The sequence below is a fragment of the Bombina bombina genome, chromosome 1 (genome assembly GCF_027579735.1).
Source record: "Bombina bombina isolate aBomBom1 chromosome 1, aBomBom1.pri, whole genome shotgun sequence".
NCBI classification, from domain to species: Eukaryota; Metazoa; Chordata; class Amphibia; order Anura; family Bombinatoridae; genus Bombina; species Bombina bombina.
Genome location: NC_069499.1, coordinates 252,596,661 through 252,616,665, shown reverse-complemented (window position 1 = coordinate 252,616,665; position 20,005 = coordinate 252,596,661). Strand labels below are relative to the sequence as shown.

The window sequence follows — 20,005 nt, the reverse complement described above, 5'->3', positions numbered from 1 at the left end:
TAAAGAAGCCAAGCACCAATTGGAAATAAATCAACAAAGCCAAAATATAATTAGTGCTAAATCAGTGTTCAATTTTTCCTAAACGATCAACTGCTAAGGATCCCATCTACAGTTTTACATGTTTGGTTAAAAGTTTAAAGTACAAAATCCAGTCAAATTTTAATTAAACTAAAATTAAATAAAATGTAAAAAATTGAGCATATGTTTTACTGGATTACTGCCCTAATTATCAACTGCCAAACATTCCAGCACTACATATGCTGGAAAAACTTCCTATTTTGGAAGAACAGTATATAAACAATTAATAAATAAAAAACTAATATCATAATATCATAAGAAACTAACGGCAAAACTGAAATGATCAAATTGATGATGCCATTTTACTAAGGTAAAACTAGGGATTTTGCAGTTTAGTGTGCTACTAAAGTAAGCCAAGCAGCCAAAACAAAGCAGATTTCATCAGTATTTAACTCCACTGGTAGCAGCTAAAGTGACAAAAAAACTCCTACACTGCAAATAATAGAGGTAATCTGATTAATAATACATTACAAAAGCTACAACATAACCGGTCTGCCACAGACCTTTAATCAGACACTGAAAACTATTTTATAGTCTTTCTATATTAAGAGATGATTATGCTGAGCCTCACTCTGACAGTAGAAAATAATTAAGCACAAGCAAGATTTTTTAGATTGAAGCAGGAAACAGAAAATGATAAGGAGATGCAAGCACAGTTTGATCCCTTTAACCCAAGAACACATTGCAACATGGAAGCCAGTTGAGCAGGTTAAAGAAATATGTTTAATGGTGGTGGTCACGTTAAAATGTGTATGGAATTGAAAAGTTTAACAGCAATCCAATATAACAATGCCCATGCATTTTCCCTTTTCAACCTGTGTTGTGCACAGTAGACCTGCATCTAGAAGGCAATAAGTATTAGGATGTCCTACGTACCATTGTGCAGCTCTCCAGTGACTGTGCCCTCACCCTGAGAGCTGCCATCCTGATCTCTCCATTTCCAGTCAATTCCACGAACAACTCTTGCTCCAGGAACCATATACTTTAAAACCTGAGAACGCACCAATCGCCTTTGGCGCCTAAGATTGGCTTCTGCTTCTTTGGCTGCCTTTCCTGACAGGATAAAATAAAGTACTAAATATCAAGGGATAATGATGTAGTAAAAGTCATTAGAGTACTGATGGCAGCCATGTGATTTACATGCAACAGTTAAGGAACAGTCATTTGATTTTTGATATACGATTCTGTTCGCTTTCATGCATCAGAAGACCGATCTTACCGGCTTTGTCTCACATTTTCTTAACCTCCATTGAAAATAATAAAAAAAAATCTTAATTTAATCACAAACCTCCCCTGATTTGTATCTTAGATCTTTAAAATACCACCCTCTCATCTGATGTACTCACCGAGCTGGTCCTCACAAACCCCGGTCACACTGCCATACAGCTCAAAGCCAGATAGAGAGAGATAATGTGTCTGCCCGCTGGCATTCTTTCCTGCCTGCTTGATTCTAATGTGCCGCCATCCCTGCTTTTCCTCTCTTGGAGGGTCCAGAGGCCATGTAGCTGTGGAGCTTAATATGAGTAGGTAACAAATTAGGCTGAGTTTACATCTTTGACATAAAAATACACCCAACCATAAGGATATAAAACTACCACTCAGAGTATCTTGCTATAGATAACCACACAAGACTTTTGGGAAGTTTCTGTTAGTCTTCAAATAAGTAAAGAAGCAAAATATTCTAATCATGTACTGTGGCAACATAATATGAGAACAAAAATAGAGATAAATCAATAGGAGAACAAAATAAAATTGCCATAATACTCTATACAGTAAAAGATAGTTGAATATCTGATGCATAGAAATATTTAAACTATGTTGTATAAAAAGGTTCACACAGCCTAGAGAAGAGAAATAGTTACCCACAATTTTCAAGACTTACAAATATTAATGGGACAGTCTATTTAAAATTAAACTTTCATGATTCAGATAGGGCATGCAATTTTAAACAACTTTCCAAATTTACTTTTATCATCAAATTTGCTTTGTTATTTTGGTATTCTTTGTTTAAAGTGAAACCTAGGTAGGTTCATAAGCTAATTTCTAAACCCTTAAAGGCTGACTCATCTCATTTTGACAGTTTTTCACAACTAGACAGAACTAGTTCATGTGTGTTATAGATATAATTATGCTCACTCCTGTGGGGTTATTTAAAGTTATTTAAAGGGACACTGTACCCAAATATTTTCTTTTGTGCTTCAGATAGAGCATGCAATTTTAAGCAACTTTCTAATTTACTCCTATTATCAAATGTTCTTTATTCTTTTGGTATCTTTATTTGAAATGCAAGAATGTAAGTTTAGATGGCGGCCCATTTTTGGTGAAGAACCTAGGTTGTCCTTGCTGATTGGTGGATAAATGCATCCACCAATCAAAAACTGCTGTCCAGAGTTCTGAATCTAGAAAAAAGCTTACATGTCTTCTTTTTCATATAAAGATAGCAAGAGAACAAAGAGAAATTCATAATAGGAGTAAATTAGAAAGTTGCTTAAAAACATAATTTATGTAAGAACTTACCTGATAAATTAATTTCTTTCATATTAGCAAGAGTCCATGAGCTAGTGACGTATGGGATATACATTTCTACCAGGAGGGGCAAAGTTTCCCAAACCTCAAAATGCCTATAAATACACCCCTCACCACACCCACAAATCAGTTTAACATATAGCCAAGAAGTGGGGTGATAAGAAAAAAGTGCGAAAGCATAAAAAATAAGGAATTGGAATAATTGTGCTTTATACAAAAAAATCATAATCACCACAAAAGGGTGGGCCTCATGGACTCTTGCTAATATGAAAGAAATGAATTTATCAGTTCTTACATAAATTATGTTTTCTTTCAAGTAATTAGCAAGAGTCCATGAGCTAGTGACGTATGGGATAATGACTACCCAAGATGTGGATCTTCCACGCAAGAGTCACTAGAGAGGGAGGGATAAAATAAAGACAGCCAATTCCGCTGAAAATAATCCACACCCAAAATAAAGTTTAAATCTTATAATGAAAAAAACTGAAATTATAAGCAGAAGAATCAAACTGAAACAGCTGCCTGAAGTACTTTTCTACCAAAAACTGCTTCAGAAGAAGAAAACACATCAAAATGGTAGAATTTAGTAAAAGTATGCAAAGAAGACCAAGTGGCTGCTTTGCAAATCTGATCAACTGAAGCTTCATTCCTATACGCCCAGGAAGTAGAAACTGACCTAGTAGAATGAGCTGTAATCCTTTGAGGCGGAGTTTTACCCGACTCGACATAGGCATGATGAAACAAAGATTTTAACCAAGATGCCAAAGAAATGGCAGAAGCCTTCTGACCTTTCCTAGAACCGGAAAAGATAACAAATAGACTAGAAGTCTTTCGGAAATCCTTAGTAGCTTCAACATAATATTTCAAAGCTCTAACTACATCCAAAGAATGCAACAAGTTTTCCTTAGAATTCTTAGGATTAGGACACAATGAAGGAACCACAATTTCTCTACTAATGTTGTTAGAATTCACAACCTTAGGTAAAAATTTAAAAGAAGTTCGCAACACCGCCTTATCCTGATGAAAAATCAGAAAAGGAGACTCACAAGAAAGAGCAGATAATTCAGAAACTCTTCTAGCAGAAGAGATGGCCAAAAGAAACAAAAACTTTCCAAGAAAGTAATTTAATGTCCAGCGAATGCATAGGTTCAAACGGAGGAGCTTGAAGAGCCCCCAGAACCAAATTCAAACTCCAAGGAGGAGAGATTGACTTAATAACAGGTTTTATACGAGCCAAAGCTTGTACAAAACAATGAATATCAGGAAGACTAGCAATCTTTCTGTGAAAAAAAAACAGAAAGAGCAGAGATTTGACCTTTCAATGAACTTGCAGACAAACCTTATTCAAACCATCCTGAAGAAACTGTAAAATTCTAGGAATTCTAAAAGAATGCCAAGAAAAAAGATGAGAAAAACACCAAGAAATGAAAATCTTCCAGACTCGATAATATATCTTCCTAGATACAGTTTTACGAGCCTGTAACATAGTATTAATCACAGAGTCAGAGAAACCTCTATGATTGAGAAACAAGCGTTCTATCTCCATACCTTCAAATTTAAGGATTTGAGAACCTGATGGAAAAAAAGGACCTTGCGATAGAAGGTCTGGTCTTAACGGAAGAGTCCACGGTTGGCAAGTGGCCATCCGGACAAGATCCGCATACCAAAACCTGTGAGGCCATGCTGGAGCCACCAGCAGAATAAATGAACGTTCCTTTAGAATCTTGGAAAAAGAACTATAGGCAGAAAGATATAAGCAGGATGATACTTCCAAGGAAGCGACAATGCATCCACTGCTTCCGCCTGAGGATCCCTGGATCTGGACAGATACCTGGGAAGCTTCTTGTTTAGATGAGAAGCCATCAGATCTATTTCTGGAAGTCCCCATATTTGAACAATCTGAAGAAATACCTCTGGGTGAAGATGTAGTGTTTGGCGACTGAGATAATCCGCTTCCCAATTGTCTATACCTGGGATATGAACCGCAGAAATTAGACAGGAGCTGGATTCCGCCCATACAAGTATTCGAGAGACTTCTTTCATAGCCAGAGGACTGTGAGTTCCTCCTTGATGATTGACATATGCCACGGTTGTGACATCGTCCGTCTAGAAACAAATGAACGACTCTCTCTTTAGAAGAGGCCACGACTGAAGAGCTCTGAAAATTGCACGGAGTTCCAAAAATGTTGATTGGTAATCTCACCTCCTGAGATTCTCAAACCCCTTGTGCTGTCAGAAACCCCCATACAGCTCCCCAACCTGTCAGATTTGCATCTGTTGAGATCACAGTCTAGGTTGGAGGAACAAAAAGAAGCCCCCTGAACTAAACGATGGTGATCTGTCCACCACGTCAGAGAGTGTCGAACAATCGGTTTTAAAGATATTAATTGATATATCTTTGTATAATCCCTGCACCACTGGTTCAGCATACAGAGCTGAAGAGGTCGCATGTGAAAACGAGCAAAGGGAATCGCGTCCAATGCAGCAGTCATAAGACCTAGAATTTCCATGCATAAGGCTACCGAAGGGAATGATTGAGACTGAAGGAATCGATAAGCTGAAACCAATTTCAGACGCCTCTTGTCCGTCAGAGACAGAATCAAGAACACTGAATCTATCTGGAAACCTAAAAAGGTTACCCTTGTCTGAGGAATCAAACTTTTTGGTAAATTTATCCTCCAACCATGTTCTTGAAGAAACAACACTTATAAAAGACTGGAAAGGTTCTTTCTAGAGAAAATGAGCAAAGGGAATTGAATCAAATGCTGTGGCCATAAGACCTAAAACTTCTATGCATATATAGCAACTGAAGGAAATAATAGAGACTAAAGGTACCGATAGACGGAACCCAATAACATTATTCCTTGTCTGATAGAGACAAGGACAGTGACACAAACTATCTGGAAACCTAAAAAAGGTGACCCTTGTGTGAGGAATCAAGAGCTTTAGAAAAGAAGATCCTCTAACTATGTCCTGAAGAGTAAGTGAATCATATGAGATTCCGCATCCTCAGAAAATAATCTGAATGAAAACAGAAAAATGAAAATATGCATTTATTGTATCTAATGAAAACAAATAATGATATCAAAGACCATAAAAAGGCAAAATAGTTTGAATAAAACTCCAAAACCCAGTTCCTCAAAAGAAACTGGAAGAAATACCCCAGAAGATTCCAGGTCTGAGCAGCGCTTGAACCCCATGGGTGCCCAGCCATGCTTCAACAGTACCCAAAATATATAGGACAGAAACACAGTTAAAGAAAGTGTTAGCCTTGCTGGAATAAAATCAAAGAAATTTGGACAAAATAAATTTCAAAGAAGCCTTAACCTGCCCCTTACCAGCCAAGCTGGAATACGGCACGTACATCGCAAAATTAGGGAGCTGATTTCGAACTCCAATTATAGACATGTTACTTGGGAAAGAACTCAGGAATTCGTTCCTTAATAATAACAACCAAACTAGTATAAGCTTAAAGTTTTAGTCTTAGAACTCAACCTTGAAGCCCAGAGTAACAGTTAAAGGGACACTGTACCCAAAATTTTTCTTTTGGGATTCAGATTGAGCATGAAATTTTAAGCAACTTTCTAATTTACTCCTATTATCAAATTTTCTTCATTCTCTTGGTATCTTTATTTGAAATGCAAGAATGTAAGTTTAGATGCCGGTCCATTTTTGGTGAACAACCTGGGTTGTCCTTGCTGATTGGTGGATAAATTCATCCACCAATAAAAAAGTGCTGTCCAGAGTACTGAAACAAAAAAAAAAAAGCTTAGATGCCTTCTTTTTCAAATAATGATAGCAAGAGAACGAAGAAAAATTGATAATATGAGTAAATTAGAAAGTTGCTTAAAATTGCATGCTCTTTCTGAATTACAAAAGAAAAAAATTGGGTACAGTGTCCCTTTAAGAATTGAATCCAATTATAAAACAAATAATTGATTATCTTAGAACAAAGGAAATATATATTTTTTATTTTTTTTAAAAAATCACAAAATTCTTCTAGCTAAAAAATCTAAAGACATAGATTAACCCTCATTTGCGAAAATATTCAATAAAATGAAGACACAAATGAAATTATTAGCATGATAGTCCAGTTTAAAGGACCAGCCAATACAGTGGACTTGCATAATCAATAAATGCAAAACAACAAGACAAATGCAACAGCACCTAGTCTAGTAAATGTTGTCCCGTTAACAATGCTAAAATAAATCATAATCTGATACTTGATCTTAAAGTAAACAGAGAAAATGAAGCAATTGCAATATCCAAATAAATCACAGGACCAAGAAAAGTACCTGAAACTGAATAATTTTCCATAAATAAGATATAACTATTTAAAGGAAAATAAATACTATTTTGCTATAGAAACAATAGCATAATTAGTAGAATTAGAGATAGTCCCAATAAATTGGAGAACCCTCCAAATTGAGTTTAACTGCTGGCACAGAATATAGTTTAAAACCTTTGAAGAAGGAATAAAAGAAAATTCTCAGCCTATTCCATTCCCTAGTATAGGGAATTGGAAAGAAAACCTCTAAAGAAATAAATAGGCAGAAATAATGTCAGCTAGTCTTAAAGAACTAGTTACCTTAATATCCAAAATAATCAACACCTTTTCAACAAAGAACAAATGTACTTTAATAATTGAAAAATAATAAAAAAGTAGATTTGTTAGTGTCAATATCTGATGAAGAAAATTTCAGAAAAAAACATCATCAGAGAAGGATAAATCAGTATGTTGTTGGTCATTTGAAACTTCAATAATTAAAAAAGAAGTGAAAAAAGACCTAAAAATTTTATTAGAAGGCACGAACTCAGACAAAGCCTTTAACATAGAATTAGAAAAATATTTCTTATAAGTCTTCTAAATATTTCTTGTAAGAAAAGAAAATATATAAAGCATAAATACTAATGGATTCCGCATGTAAAAGTATAACATAATATCTTATTACAAACCATAGCTAAAGATAAACATTTATAACATTTAAAATAAATGAACTTAGCTTTGGTAGAACTGAAACTCAGTTAAGCGTTTTTCCAAAAGTGGCTTCTGATTCAGAGTCCATTTGAGACATCTTGCAATATGTAAGAGAAAAAACAACATATAAAGCAAAATTGATCAAATTCCTTAAATGACAGTTTCAGGAATGGGAAAAAAATGCCAATGAACAAGCTTCTAGCAACCAGAAGCAATAAATAATGAGACTTAAATATTGTGGAGACAACAATGACGCTCAAATCTTTTAGCGCCAAAAAAGCAGCCCACATTATTTGGCGCCAAAAATGGCGCCACATCCGGTAACGCCGACATTTTTGGGCGCAAAAACGTCAAAAAAATTACGCAAAATGACAAGAAAATTTTTGCGCCAAGAAAGTCCGCGCCAAGAATGACGCAATAAAATGAAGCATTATCAGCCCCCGCGAGCCTAACAGCCCACAGGAAAAAAAGTCAAATTATAAGGTAAGAAAAAATTGAATTATTCATATGCATTATCCCAAATATGAAACTGACTGTCTGAAAATAAGGAATGTTGAACATCCTGAATCAAGGCAAATAAATGTTTAAACACATATATTTAGAACTTTATATAAAAGTGCCCAACCATAGCTTTGAGTGTCACAGAAAATAAGACTTACTTACCCCAGGACACTCATCTACATGTAGTAGAAAGCCAAACCAGTACTGAAACGAGAATCAGTAGAGGTAATGGTATATATAAGAGTATATCGTCGATCTGAAAAGGGAGGTAAGAGATGAATCTCTACGACCGATAACAGAGAACCTATGAAATAGACCCAGTAGAAGGAGATCATTGAATTCAAATAGGCAATACTCTCTTCACATCCCTCTGACATTCACTGCACGCTGAGAGGAAAACCGGGCTCCAACCTGCTGCGGAGCGCATATCAACGTATAATCTAGCACAAACTTACTTCACCACCTCCATAGGAGGCAAAGTTTGTAAAACTGATTTGTGGGTGTGGTGAGGGGTGTATTTATAGGCATTTTGAGGTTTGGGAAACTTTGCCCCTCCTGGTAGGAATGTATATCCCATACGTCACTAGCTCATGGACTCTTGCTAATTACATGAATGAAATTGAATGCTGTATCTGAATCACAAAAGAAAAAATTTGGGTACAGTGTCCCTTTAAGAGTCAGCACTGATTGGCTAAAATGCAAGTCTGTCAAAAGAACTGCAATAAGGGGTGAGTCTCCAGGGGCTTAAATACAAGGTAATCACAGAGATAAAAAGTATATTAATATAACTGTTGGTTATGCAAAACTGGCAAATGGGTAATAAAGGGATTATTTATCTATCTTTTTAAACAATACAAATTCTGGAGTAGACTGTTCCTATAAAGTTTAAGAGCACACTATTTTACACAAAAAAACTGATTTTATGCTTACCTGATAAATTTCTCTCTCTTGTGATGTATCGAGTCCACGGAATCATCCATACTTGTGGGATATTCTCCTTCCTAACAGGAAGTGGCAAAGAGAGCACCCACTGCAGAGCTGTCTATATAGCTCCTCCCTTAGCTCCACCCCCCCCAGTCATTTGACCGAAGGATAGGAAGAAAAAGGAGAAACTATAGGGTGCAGAGGTGACTGAAGTTTTTTAAAAAAAAATATACTACCTGTCTTAAACAGACAGGGCGGGCCGTGGACTCGATATATCACAAGAGAAAGAAATTTATCAGGTAAGCATAAATTCTGTTTTCTCTTGTAAGATGTATCGAGTCAACGGATTCATCCATACTTGTGGGATACCAATACCAAAGCTTTAGGACACGGATGAAGGGAAAGACAAGACAGGTACCTTAAACGGAAGGCACCACTGCTTGTAGAAACTTTCTTCCAAAAATAGCCTCCGAAGAAGCAAAAACAGAATTTATGCTTACCTGATAAATTACTTTCTCCAAAGGTGTGTCCGGTCCACGGCGTCATCCATTACTTGTGGGAAATGTTCTCCCCACAGGGAAAGGCAAGGAGAGCACACAGCAAGAGCTGTCCATATAGCTCCCCCTCTGGCTCCACCCCCCAGTCATTCGACCGATGGTTAGGAGAAAAAGGAGAAACTATAGGGTGCCGTGGTGACTGTAGTGTATAAAGAAAAATTTTTTCAACCTGATTAAAAAAACCAGGGCGGGCCGTGGACTGGACACACCGTTGGAGAAAGTAATTTATCAGGCAAGCATAAATTCTGTTTTCTCCAACATTGGTGTGTCCGGTCCACGGCGTCATCCATTACTTGTGGGAACCAATACCAAAGCTTTAGGACACGGATGAAGGGAGGGAGCAAATCAGGTTACCTAAACAGAAGGCACCACGGCTTGCAAAACCTTTCTCCCAAAAACAGCCTCCGAAGAAGCAAAAATATCAAATTTGTAGAATTTGGCAAAAGTGTGCAGAGAAGACCAAGTCGCTGCCTTACATATCTGGTCAACAGAAGCCTCGTTCTTATAGGCCCATGTGGAAGCCACAGCCCTAGTAGAGTGAGCTGTGATACGGTCAGGAGGCTGCCGTCCGGCAGTCTCATAAGCCAAGCGGATAATGCTTTTCAGCCAGAAAGAGAGAGAGGTAGCAGTAGCTTTTTGACCTCTCCTCTTACCAGAGTAAACGACAAACAAGGATGAGGTTTATCTAAAATCTTTTGTTGCTTCTAAATAGAACTTTAAAGCACGAACAACATCTAAATTGTGTAATAAACGTTCCTTCTTTGAAACTGGATTCAGACACAAAGAAGGAACAACTATTTCCTGGTTGATGTTCTCGTTGGAAACAACTTTTGGAAGAAAACCAGGCTTAGTACGCAAAACAACCTTATCTGAATGGAACACCAGATAGGGTGGATCACACTGCAAAGCAGATAATTCAGAAACTCTTCTAGCAGAAGAAATAGCAACCAAAAACAGAACTTTCCAAGATAGTAACTTAATATCTATGGAATGTAAAGGTTCAAACGGAACCCCTTGAAGAACTGAAAGAACTAAATTTAGACTCCAAGGAGGAGTCATGGGTCTGTAAACAGGCTTGATTCTAACCAAAGCCTGAACAAAAGCTTGTACATCTGGCAAAGCTGACAGTCGTTTGTGCAACAAGACGGATAATGCAGAAATCTGTCCTTTTAGAGAACTAGCTGACAATCCTTTATCCAAACCTTCTTGGAGAAAGTAGAGAATCATTGGAATTTTAATCTTACTCCAGGAGAATCCTTTGGATTCACACCAACAGATATATTTTTTCCATATTTTATGGTAAATCCTTCTAGTCACAGGTTTTCTGGCTTGGACCAGAGTATCAATCACAGAATTTGAAAACCCACGCTTGGAAAAAATCAAGCGTTCAATTTCCAAGCAGTCAGCTGCAGAGAAACTAGATTGGGATGTTCGAATGGACCTTGTACTAGAAGGTCCTGTCTCAAAGGTAGCTTCCATGGTGGAGCCGATGACAAGTCTGCATACCAAGTCCTGCGTGGCCAAGCAGGAGCTATCAGAATCACCGAGGCCTTCTCCTGTTTGATCCTGGCTATGAGCCTGGGGAGGAGAGGAAACGGTGGAAACACATATACTAGGTTGAACGACCAAGGCGCCACTAATGCATCCACAAGAGTCGCCTTGGGATCCCTGGATCTGGACCCGTAGCAAGGAATCTTGAAGTTCTGACGGGACGCCATTAGATCCATGTCTGGAATGCCCCATAATTGGGTTAACTGAGCAAAGACCTCCGGATGGAGTTCCCACTCCCCCGGATGGAAAGTCTGACGACTCAAATAGTCCGCCTCCCAGTTGTCTACTCCTGGGATATGAATAGCAGATAGATGGCAGGAGTGATTCTCTGCCCATTGGATTATCTTGGTTACTTCCTTCATCGCTAGGGAACTCTTTGTTCCCCCCTGATGATTGATGTACGCAACAGTCGTTATGTTGTCCGACTGAAATCTTATGAACCTGGCTTCCGCTAGCTGAGGCCAAGCCAGGAGCGCATTGAATATAGCTCTTAGTTCCAAAATGTTTATCGGGAGAAGCGACTCTTCCCGCGACCATAGGCCCTGAGCTTTCAGAGAGTCCCAGACTGCGCCCCACCCCAAGAGGCTGGCGTCGGTCGTGACGATGACCCAATCCGGTCTGCGGAAACTCATTCCCTGAGACAGGTGATCCTGGGTCAACCACTAGAGAAGTGAGTCCCTGGTTACCTGGTCTACTTGAATTTGGGGAGACAAGTCTGTATAGTCCCCATTCCACTGATTGAGCATGCACAGCTGTAATGGTCTTAGATGAATTCGAGCAAAAGGAACCACATCCATTGCTGCGACCATTAGTCCTATTACTTCCATGCATTGAGCTATGGAGGGTTGAGGAAGTCAGGCCCATTTATCAAAGGGCTTGCGGACCTGATCCGACACTGCGGATCAGGTCCGCAAGACCTCGCTAAATGCGGAGAGCAATACGCTCTCCGCATTTAACATTGCACCAGCAGCTCACAAGAGCTGCTGGTGCAACGCCGCCCCCTGCTGACTCGCGGCCAATCGGCCGCCAGCAGGGAGCTGTCAGTCAACCCGATCGTATTTGATCGGGTTGATGTCCGGCGATTCCTGTCCGCCTGTTTAGAGCAGGCGGACAGGGTTATGGAGCAGCGGTCTTTAGACCGCTGCTTCATAACTTGTATTTCTGGCGAGTCTGAAGACTCGCCAGAAACACGGCCCTTCAAGCTCCGTACGGAGCTTGATAAATGGGCCTGATAGAGTGAAGAACTCGACAAGCTTTTAGAAGCTTTGTCTTTCTGACGTCTGTGAGAAAGATCTTCATTTCCACAGAATCTATTATTGTTCCCAGAAAAGGAACCCTTGTGGACGGTGACAGTGAACCTTTTTCTATGTTCACTTTCCACCCGTGAGATCTGAGAAAAGCCAACACAATGTCTGTATGAGCCCTCGCTTTGGAAAGAGACGACGCTTGGATTAGGATGTCGTCTAGATAAGGTGCTAGAGCAATGCCCCTCGGTCTTAGGACCGCTAGAAGGGACCCTAGCACCTTTGTGAAAATTCTGGGAGCGGTGGCTAAACCGAATGGAAGAGCCACAAACTGGTAATGTTTGTCCAGAAAGGCGAACCTCAGGAACTGATGATGAGATTTGTGGATTGGGATATGCAGATACGCATCCTTCAGATCCACGATAGTCAAAAATTGACCCTGCTGGATTGTTGGTAAGATTGTCCGAATGGTTTCCATCTTGAAGGATGGAACTCTGAGGAACTTGTTTAATATCTTTAAATCCAGAATTGGCCTGAAAGTTCCCTCTTTTTTGGGAACCACAAACAGGTTTGAGTAAAACCCTAGACCTTGTTCCCCGGAGGGGACTGGGTTTATCACTCCCATCTTTGATAGGTCTCTTACACAATGTAAGAATGCCTGTTTCTTTATCTGGTCTGATGATAAGCGAGACAGGTGGAACCTTCCCTTTGGAGGAAGTCCCTTGAATTCTAACAGGTATCCCTTGGAAACTATCTCTAGTGCCCAGGGATCCAGAACATCTCTTGCCCAAGCCTGAGCGAAGAGAGATAGTCTGCCCCCTACCAGATCCGGTCCCGGATCGGGGGCTACCCCTTCATGCTGTCTTGGTAGCAGCAGCAGGTTTCTTGGTTTGTTTACCCTTGTTCCAGCCTTGCATGGGCTTCCAAGCGGGTTTGGGCTGGGCCGCGTTACCTTCTTGTCTAGCGGCAGTGGAGTTATTAGCCGGTCCGTTCCTGAAATTGCGAAAGGAACGAAAATTAGACTTGTTCTTATCCTTAAAAGGCCTATCCTGTGGGAGGGCATGGCCCTTACCCCCAGTGATGTCTGAAATAATTTCCTTCAATTCCGGCCCAAAAAGGGTCTTACCCTTGAAAGGAATATTCAGTAACTTAGTCTTGGACGACACATCTGCCGACCAGGATTTTAGCCAAAGCGCCCTCCGCGCTACTATAGCAAAACCTGAGTTTTTCGCCGCCAATTTCGTTATTTGAAAGGCGGCATCCAATATAAAGGAATTGGCTAACTTTAATGCGTGAATTCTGTCCATGACTTCTTCATAGGAAGTCTCTTTCTGGAGCGACCTTTCTAGTTCTTCGAACCAAAAGGACGCAGCTGAAGTGACAGTAATAACACACGTAGCTGGTTGAAGGATGAACCCTTGCTGAACAAAAATCTTTTTAAGCAATCCTTCCAATTTTATATCCATAGGATCTTTGAAAGCGCAGCTGTCCTCTATAGGAATAGTTGTGCGCTTCGCTAGTGTTGAAACAGCTCCCTCAACCTTCGGGACCGTTTGCCATGCGTCCCTTCTAGGGTCTACTATGGGAAACATTTTCTTAAATATAGGAGGTGGGGCAAAGGGTACACCTGGCTTCTCCCACTCCTTTTCCACTATGTTCGCTACCCTCTTAGGTATTGGAAAAGCGTCGTCGTGCACTGGGACCTCTAAAAATTTGTCCAATTTGCACAACTTCTCTGGTACTACCATGGAATCACAGTCATCCAGAGTAGCTAATACCTCCTTAAGCAAAGCGCGGAGATGTTCTAGCTTAAACTTAAATGCCACTAGATCAGGTTCTGCCTGTTGAGAAATTTTTTCTGAGTCTGAAATTTCACCCTCAGACAGCCCTTCCCTCACAGCCAATTCCGATTGATGTGAGGGTAAAATAGATAAGGCATCGTCAGCGTCTGATTGTTCATCCTTTTTATCTGTATTTAAAACTGAACAATCACGCTTTCTCTAAAAAACTGGCAGTTTGGATAAAAGATTTGCTATAGAATTATCCACTACTGCTGATAATTGTTGCATAGAAATAAGCACTGGCGCGCTAGGTGTCGCCTGCGCGGGCAAAGCTGGTGTAGACACAGAAGGAGAGGATGTAGAGCTATCCCCACTACCTTCATTAGATAAATCATCTTGGGCAACATTATGAAAAATAACAGAGCTGTCCTGATTTTGTTTGGACGCTATGGCGCTATTATCACAAACACTCGAAGGGGGAACCACATTTGTCTCTATACACACAGAACATAGGTTATCTGATGGAACAGACATGTTAAACAGATTTAGGCAGGCAAACAATGCAATAAAAATGATTTTAAACAAAAACGTTACTGTCTCTTTAAATAATAAAATGACACATTTATTTCTGAATGTTCAAAAAACTATGAAGGCAATATCCGATTTTTCTGAAATTTGGACCCCAGTGTCTTAATGCTTAGAAAGTATTGCACAGCAAATATGGAGACTCTAGCTCTTAAAACAAGCAAACCGGAGCTAATTGTTGGATTTAACCGTTTTTACACACCACAATCCCAGCTACAGCCTTGCTGCAGCTTTTTACCTTCCTTAGGGGTCACCATTCACAGAAAAAAGCCTTTTGGAGTCACTTTCTGAACCACAGGACCCTCTCACATGAATCTGCATGCACTGCCTTGAAATTCAACTGCACAGCTGAAGTGCCAAAATGAGGCTTCCTCCCTCAGCACACTAGAGTGAAGGGGCCTTCCTGACTAGATTTAGGTGTCTAAAACAAGCCAGATCAATAAAAAACATTCCCAAGTGTATGTGAGCTTATAAAATATTTAAAATGGTATAATATTGTAATAAAAACCAATTGATTTAGCCCCTAACAGTGTCTACCAACATAAAAAACAAAAAGGGGATGCCTGTTATCTTTTTTGCTGAGGTGAAAGAAAAATGGCTTACCGTTTCCCCTGAGGGGAAAAATGACTGTCATCTAGCATTAGCCTGTGTTGTTAGAAGGAGACTAGTCATACCTGAAGCAGATGAGTCTGCAAACTGTTACCCCCAACTGAAGTTCTCTTGTTTCAACAGTCCTGCGTGGTAACAGTAATGGATTTTAGTTACTTGTGCTAAAATCATAGCCCTCTTAAACAGAAATCTTCATCACTTTTCTGTTATAGAGTAAATAGTACAAGCCAGCACTATTTTAAAATAACAAACTCTTGATAGAAGAATAAAAAACTACAACTAACACCACAAACTCCTCGCCATTCCCGTGGTAGATGCTACTTGTTCAGAGCGGCAAGGAGAATGACTGGGGGGCGGAGCCAGAGGGGGAGCTATATGGACAGCTCTTGCTGTGTGCTCTCCTTGCCTTTCCCTGTGGGGGAGAACATTTCCCACAAGTAATGGATGACGCCGTGGACCGGACACACCAATGTTGGAGAAAGTATCAAATTTGGAAAATTTGGAAAAAGTATTAAGCGAAGACCAAGTCGCCGCCTTACAAATCTGTTCAACAGAAGCCTAATTTTTAAAAGCCCATGTGGAAGCCACAGCTCTAGTAGAATGAGCAGTAATCCTTTCAGGAGGCTGCTGGCCAGCAGTCTCATAAGCCAAACGGATGATGCTTTTCAGCCAAAAAGAAAGAGGTAGCCGTAGCTTTTTGGCCTCTCCGCTTACCAGAATAAACAACAAACAATGAAGATGTTTGACGGAAATCTTTGGTTGCTTGTATGTAGAACTTTAAAGCACGAACCACATCAAGACTGTGCAAAAGACGTTCCTTCTTTGAAGAAGGATTAGGACACAGCGAAGGAACAACAATTTCCTGATTGATATTCCTATTAGAAACAACCTTAGGCAGGAATCCAGGTTTGGCACGCAAAACCACCTTATCGGCATGGAAAACAAGATAAGGTGAGTCACACTGTAAAGCAGATAACTCAAACTCTTCGAGCCGAAGAGATAGCTACTAAAAACAGAACTTTCTAAGATAGAAGCTTAATATCTATGGAATGCATAGGTTCAAACGGAACCCCTTGAAGAACTAAGTTTAGGCTCCATGGCGGAGCAACAGGTTTGAATACAGGCTTGATTCTGACTAAAGCCTGACTAAACGCTTGAACGTCTGGGACATCTGCCAGACGCTTGTGTAAAAGAATAGACGAAGCAGAAATCTGTCCTTTTAAGGAGCTATCTGATAATCCCTTCTCCAATCCTTCTTGGAGAAAAGACAATATTCTAGGAAACCTAATCTTACTCCATGAGTAACCCTTGGATTCACACCAATAAAGATATTTGCGACAAATCTTATGATAGATTTTCCTGGTGACAGGCTTTCTAGCTTGAATCAGGGCATCAATGACCGACTCAGAGAAACCACGCTTTGATAAAATCAGGCGTTCAATCTCCAAGCAGTCAGACGCAGAGAAATTAGATTTGGATGCTTGAATGGACCTTGGATTAGAAGGTCCTGCCTCATTGGCAGAGTCCACGGTGGAACAGATGACATGTCCACTAGGTCTGCATACCAAGTCCTGCGTGGCCACGCAGGTGCTATCAGAATCAGCAAAGCTCTCTCCTGCTTGACTCTGGCAACCAGACGTGGGAGGAGAGGAAACGGTGGAAATACATAGGCCAGATTGAAGGACCAAGGCACTGCTAGAGCATCTATCAGTACCGCCTGGGGATCCCGGGACATGGACCCGTAACAAGGAAGCTTGGCGTTCTGACGGGACGCCATCAGAGCCAATTCTGGTGTGCCCCATAGCTGAGTCAGCTGGGCAAATACTTCCGGATGGAGCTCCCACTCCCCCGGATGAAAAGTCTGACGACTTAGGAAATCCGCCTCCCAGTTCTCTACCCCTGGGATATAGATTGCTGAAAGATGGCAAGAGTGAATCTCCGCCCATCAGATTATTTTGGTCACTTCCATCATTGCTAGAGGACTCCGTGTTTCTCCTTGTCGATTGATGTAAGCTATAGTCATGATGTTGTCCGACTGAAATCTGATGAATTTGACCGCAGCTAGCTGAGGCCACGCCTGAAGCGCATTGAATATCGCTCTCAGTTCTAGAATGTTTATCGGGAGGAGAGTTTCCTCCCGAGACCATAAGCCCTGTGCTTTCAGGGAGTTCCAGACTGCACCCCAGCCTAGCATGCTGGCATCTGTCGTTACAATAATCCACTCTGGCCTGCGGAAACACATTCCCTGAGCCAGGTGGTCCTGAGACAACCACCAGAGAAGAGAATCTCTGGTCTCCTGATCCAGATGTATTTGCGGAGATAAATCTGCATAATCCCCATTCCACTGTTTGAGCATGCACAGTTGCAGTGGTCTGAGGTGTAGGCGGGCAAAAGGAACTATGTCCATTGCCGCTACCATGAGTCCGATTACCTCCATACACTGAGCCACTGATGGCCGAGGAATGGAATGAAGAGCTCGGCAAGTGGTTAAGAGTTTTGATTTTCTGACCTCCGTCAGAAATACTTTCATTTCTACCGAGTCTATCAGAGTCCCTAGGAAGGAAACTCTTGTGAGAGGGAAGAGAGAACTCTTTTTTATGTTCACCTTCCACCCGTGAGATCTCAGAAAAGCCAACACGATGTCCGTGTGAGACTTGGTTAACTGGAAAGCCGACGCCTGAATTAAGATGTCGTCTAGATAAGGCGCCACTGCTATGCCCCGCCGCCTTAAAACCGCCAAAAGGGACCCTAGCACCTTTGTGAAAATCTTGGGAGCCGTGGCCAACCCGAAGGGAAGGGCCACAAACTGGTAATGCCTGTCCAGAAAGGCGAATCTGAGGAATTGATGATGATCTTTGTGGCTAGGGATGTGTAGATACGCATCCTTTAAGTCCACGGTAGTCATATATTGACCCTCCTAGATCAGAGGTAAAATAGTCTGAATAGTCTCCATCTTGAATGATGGTACTCTGAGGAATTTGTTAGAATTTTGAGATCCAAGATTGGTCTGAAAGTTCCCTCGTTTTTGGGAACCACAAACAGGTTTGAGTAAAAACCTAGCCCTTGTTCAGCTTTTGGAACTGGGCGGATCACTCCCATGGTATGTAGGTCTTCTACACAGCGTAAGAACGCCTCTCTCTTTGTCTGGTTTGCAGACAATTGAGAAAGGTGAAATCTCCCCCTTGGGGGGGGGGGGGGAGTCTTTGAAGTCCAGAAGATATCCTTGGGACACAATTTCTAAAGCCCAGGAATCGTGAACATCTCTTGCCCAAGCCTGAGCGAAGAGAGAGAGTCTGCCTCCTACTAGATCCGGTCCCGGATCGGGGGCTACCCCTTAATGCTGTCTTGGAGGTAGCAGCAGGCTTCTTGGCCTGTTTACCCTTGTTCCAAGCCTGGTTAGGTCTCCAGACTGACATGGATTGGGCTAAATTCCCCTCTTGCTCTGCAGCAGAGGAAGCTGAAGCGGGACCACTCTTGAAGTTCCGAAAGGAATGAAAATTATTTGTTTTATCCTGAGGGAGGGCGTGGCCTTTCCCTCCAGTGATGTCTGAAATAATCTCTTTCAGTTCAGGCCCGAATAAGGTCTTTCCTTTGAAAGGGATGTTCAAAAGTTTAGATTTTGATGACACATCAGCAGACCAGGACTGCGTGCTAAAATGGCAAAACCTGAATTCTTTGCCGCTAATTTAGCCATTTGGAAAGCCGCATCTGTAATGGAAGAATTAGCCAAATTAAGGGCCTTAATTCTATCCATAATATCCTCTAATGGAGTCTCCATCTGAAGAGCCTCTTCTAGAGCCTCGAACCAGAAAGCAGCTGCAGTAGTTACAGGAACAATGCATGCAATAGGTTGGAGAAGAAAACCTTGATGAACAATGATAATTTTTTATCCATAGGATCTTTGAAAGCACAACTGTCTTTGATAGGTATAATTGTACGCTTAGCGAGAGTAGAAACAGCTCCCTACACCTTAGGAACCGTCTGCCACGAGTTCCGCATGGTGTCAGATATGGGAAACATTTTCTTAAAAACAGGAGGGGGAGCGAACAGTATACCTGGTCTATCCCACTCCTTAGTAACAATATTCATAATACTCTTAGGGACTGGAAAAACATCAGTGTAAACAGGAACCTCTAAGTATTTGTCCATTTTACACAATTTCTCTGGGACCACAATAGGGTCACAATCATCCAGAGTTGCTTATACCTCCCTGAGCAACAAGCGGAGGTGTTCAAGCTTAAATTTAGAGGCCGTCATATCAGAATCTGTCAGAGGGAGAGTCTTTCCTGAATCGGAAATCTCTCCCTCAGATAGCAAATCCCTTACCCCTACTTCAGAACATTGTGAGGGTATATCGGATACGGCTACTAAAGCGTCAGAAGGCTCAGCAGTTGTTCTTAACCCAGAGCTGTCACGCTTTCCTTGTAAACCAGGCAGTTTAGATAAAACCGCTGTGAGGGTTGTATTCATAACTGTGGCCATGTCTTGTAAAGTAAATGAAGTTGACGCACGAGAGGTACTTGGCGTCACTTGTGCGGGCGTTACTGGTTGTGACACTTGGGGAGAGCTAGATGGCAAACCCTCAATTCCTTCTGTCTGAGAATCATCTATTGCTATATTTTTAAGTGCTATAATATGCTCTTTATAATTTATAGACATATCAGTGCAAGT

The 20,005-nt window shown here is 40.9% G+C and overlaps 1 protein-coding gene across 1 annotated transcript in view; it reads right to left on the bottom strand.

Moving 5' to 3' along the window:
- Positions 1-20,005, bottom strand: part of HECTD1 (HECT domain E3 ubiquitin protein ligase 1) — a 699,591-nt gene that overhangs the window by 268,449 nt on the left and 411,137 nt on the right. Inside the window, exons 21-22 of the mRNA XM_053711863.1 lie at positions 1,425-1,591; positions 955-1,131 (exon numbers count right to left, since the gene is read on the bottom strand). Coding sequence (XP_053567838.1) covers positions 955-1,131; positions 1,425-1,591 — 344 coding nt within the window. The remainder of the gene's footprint in view (positions 1-954; positions 1,132-1,424; positions 1,592-20,005) is intronic.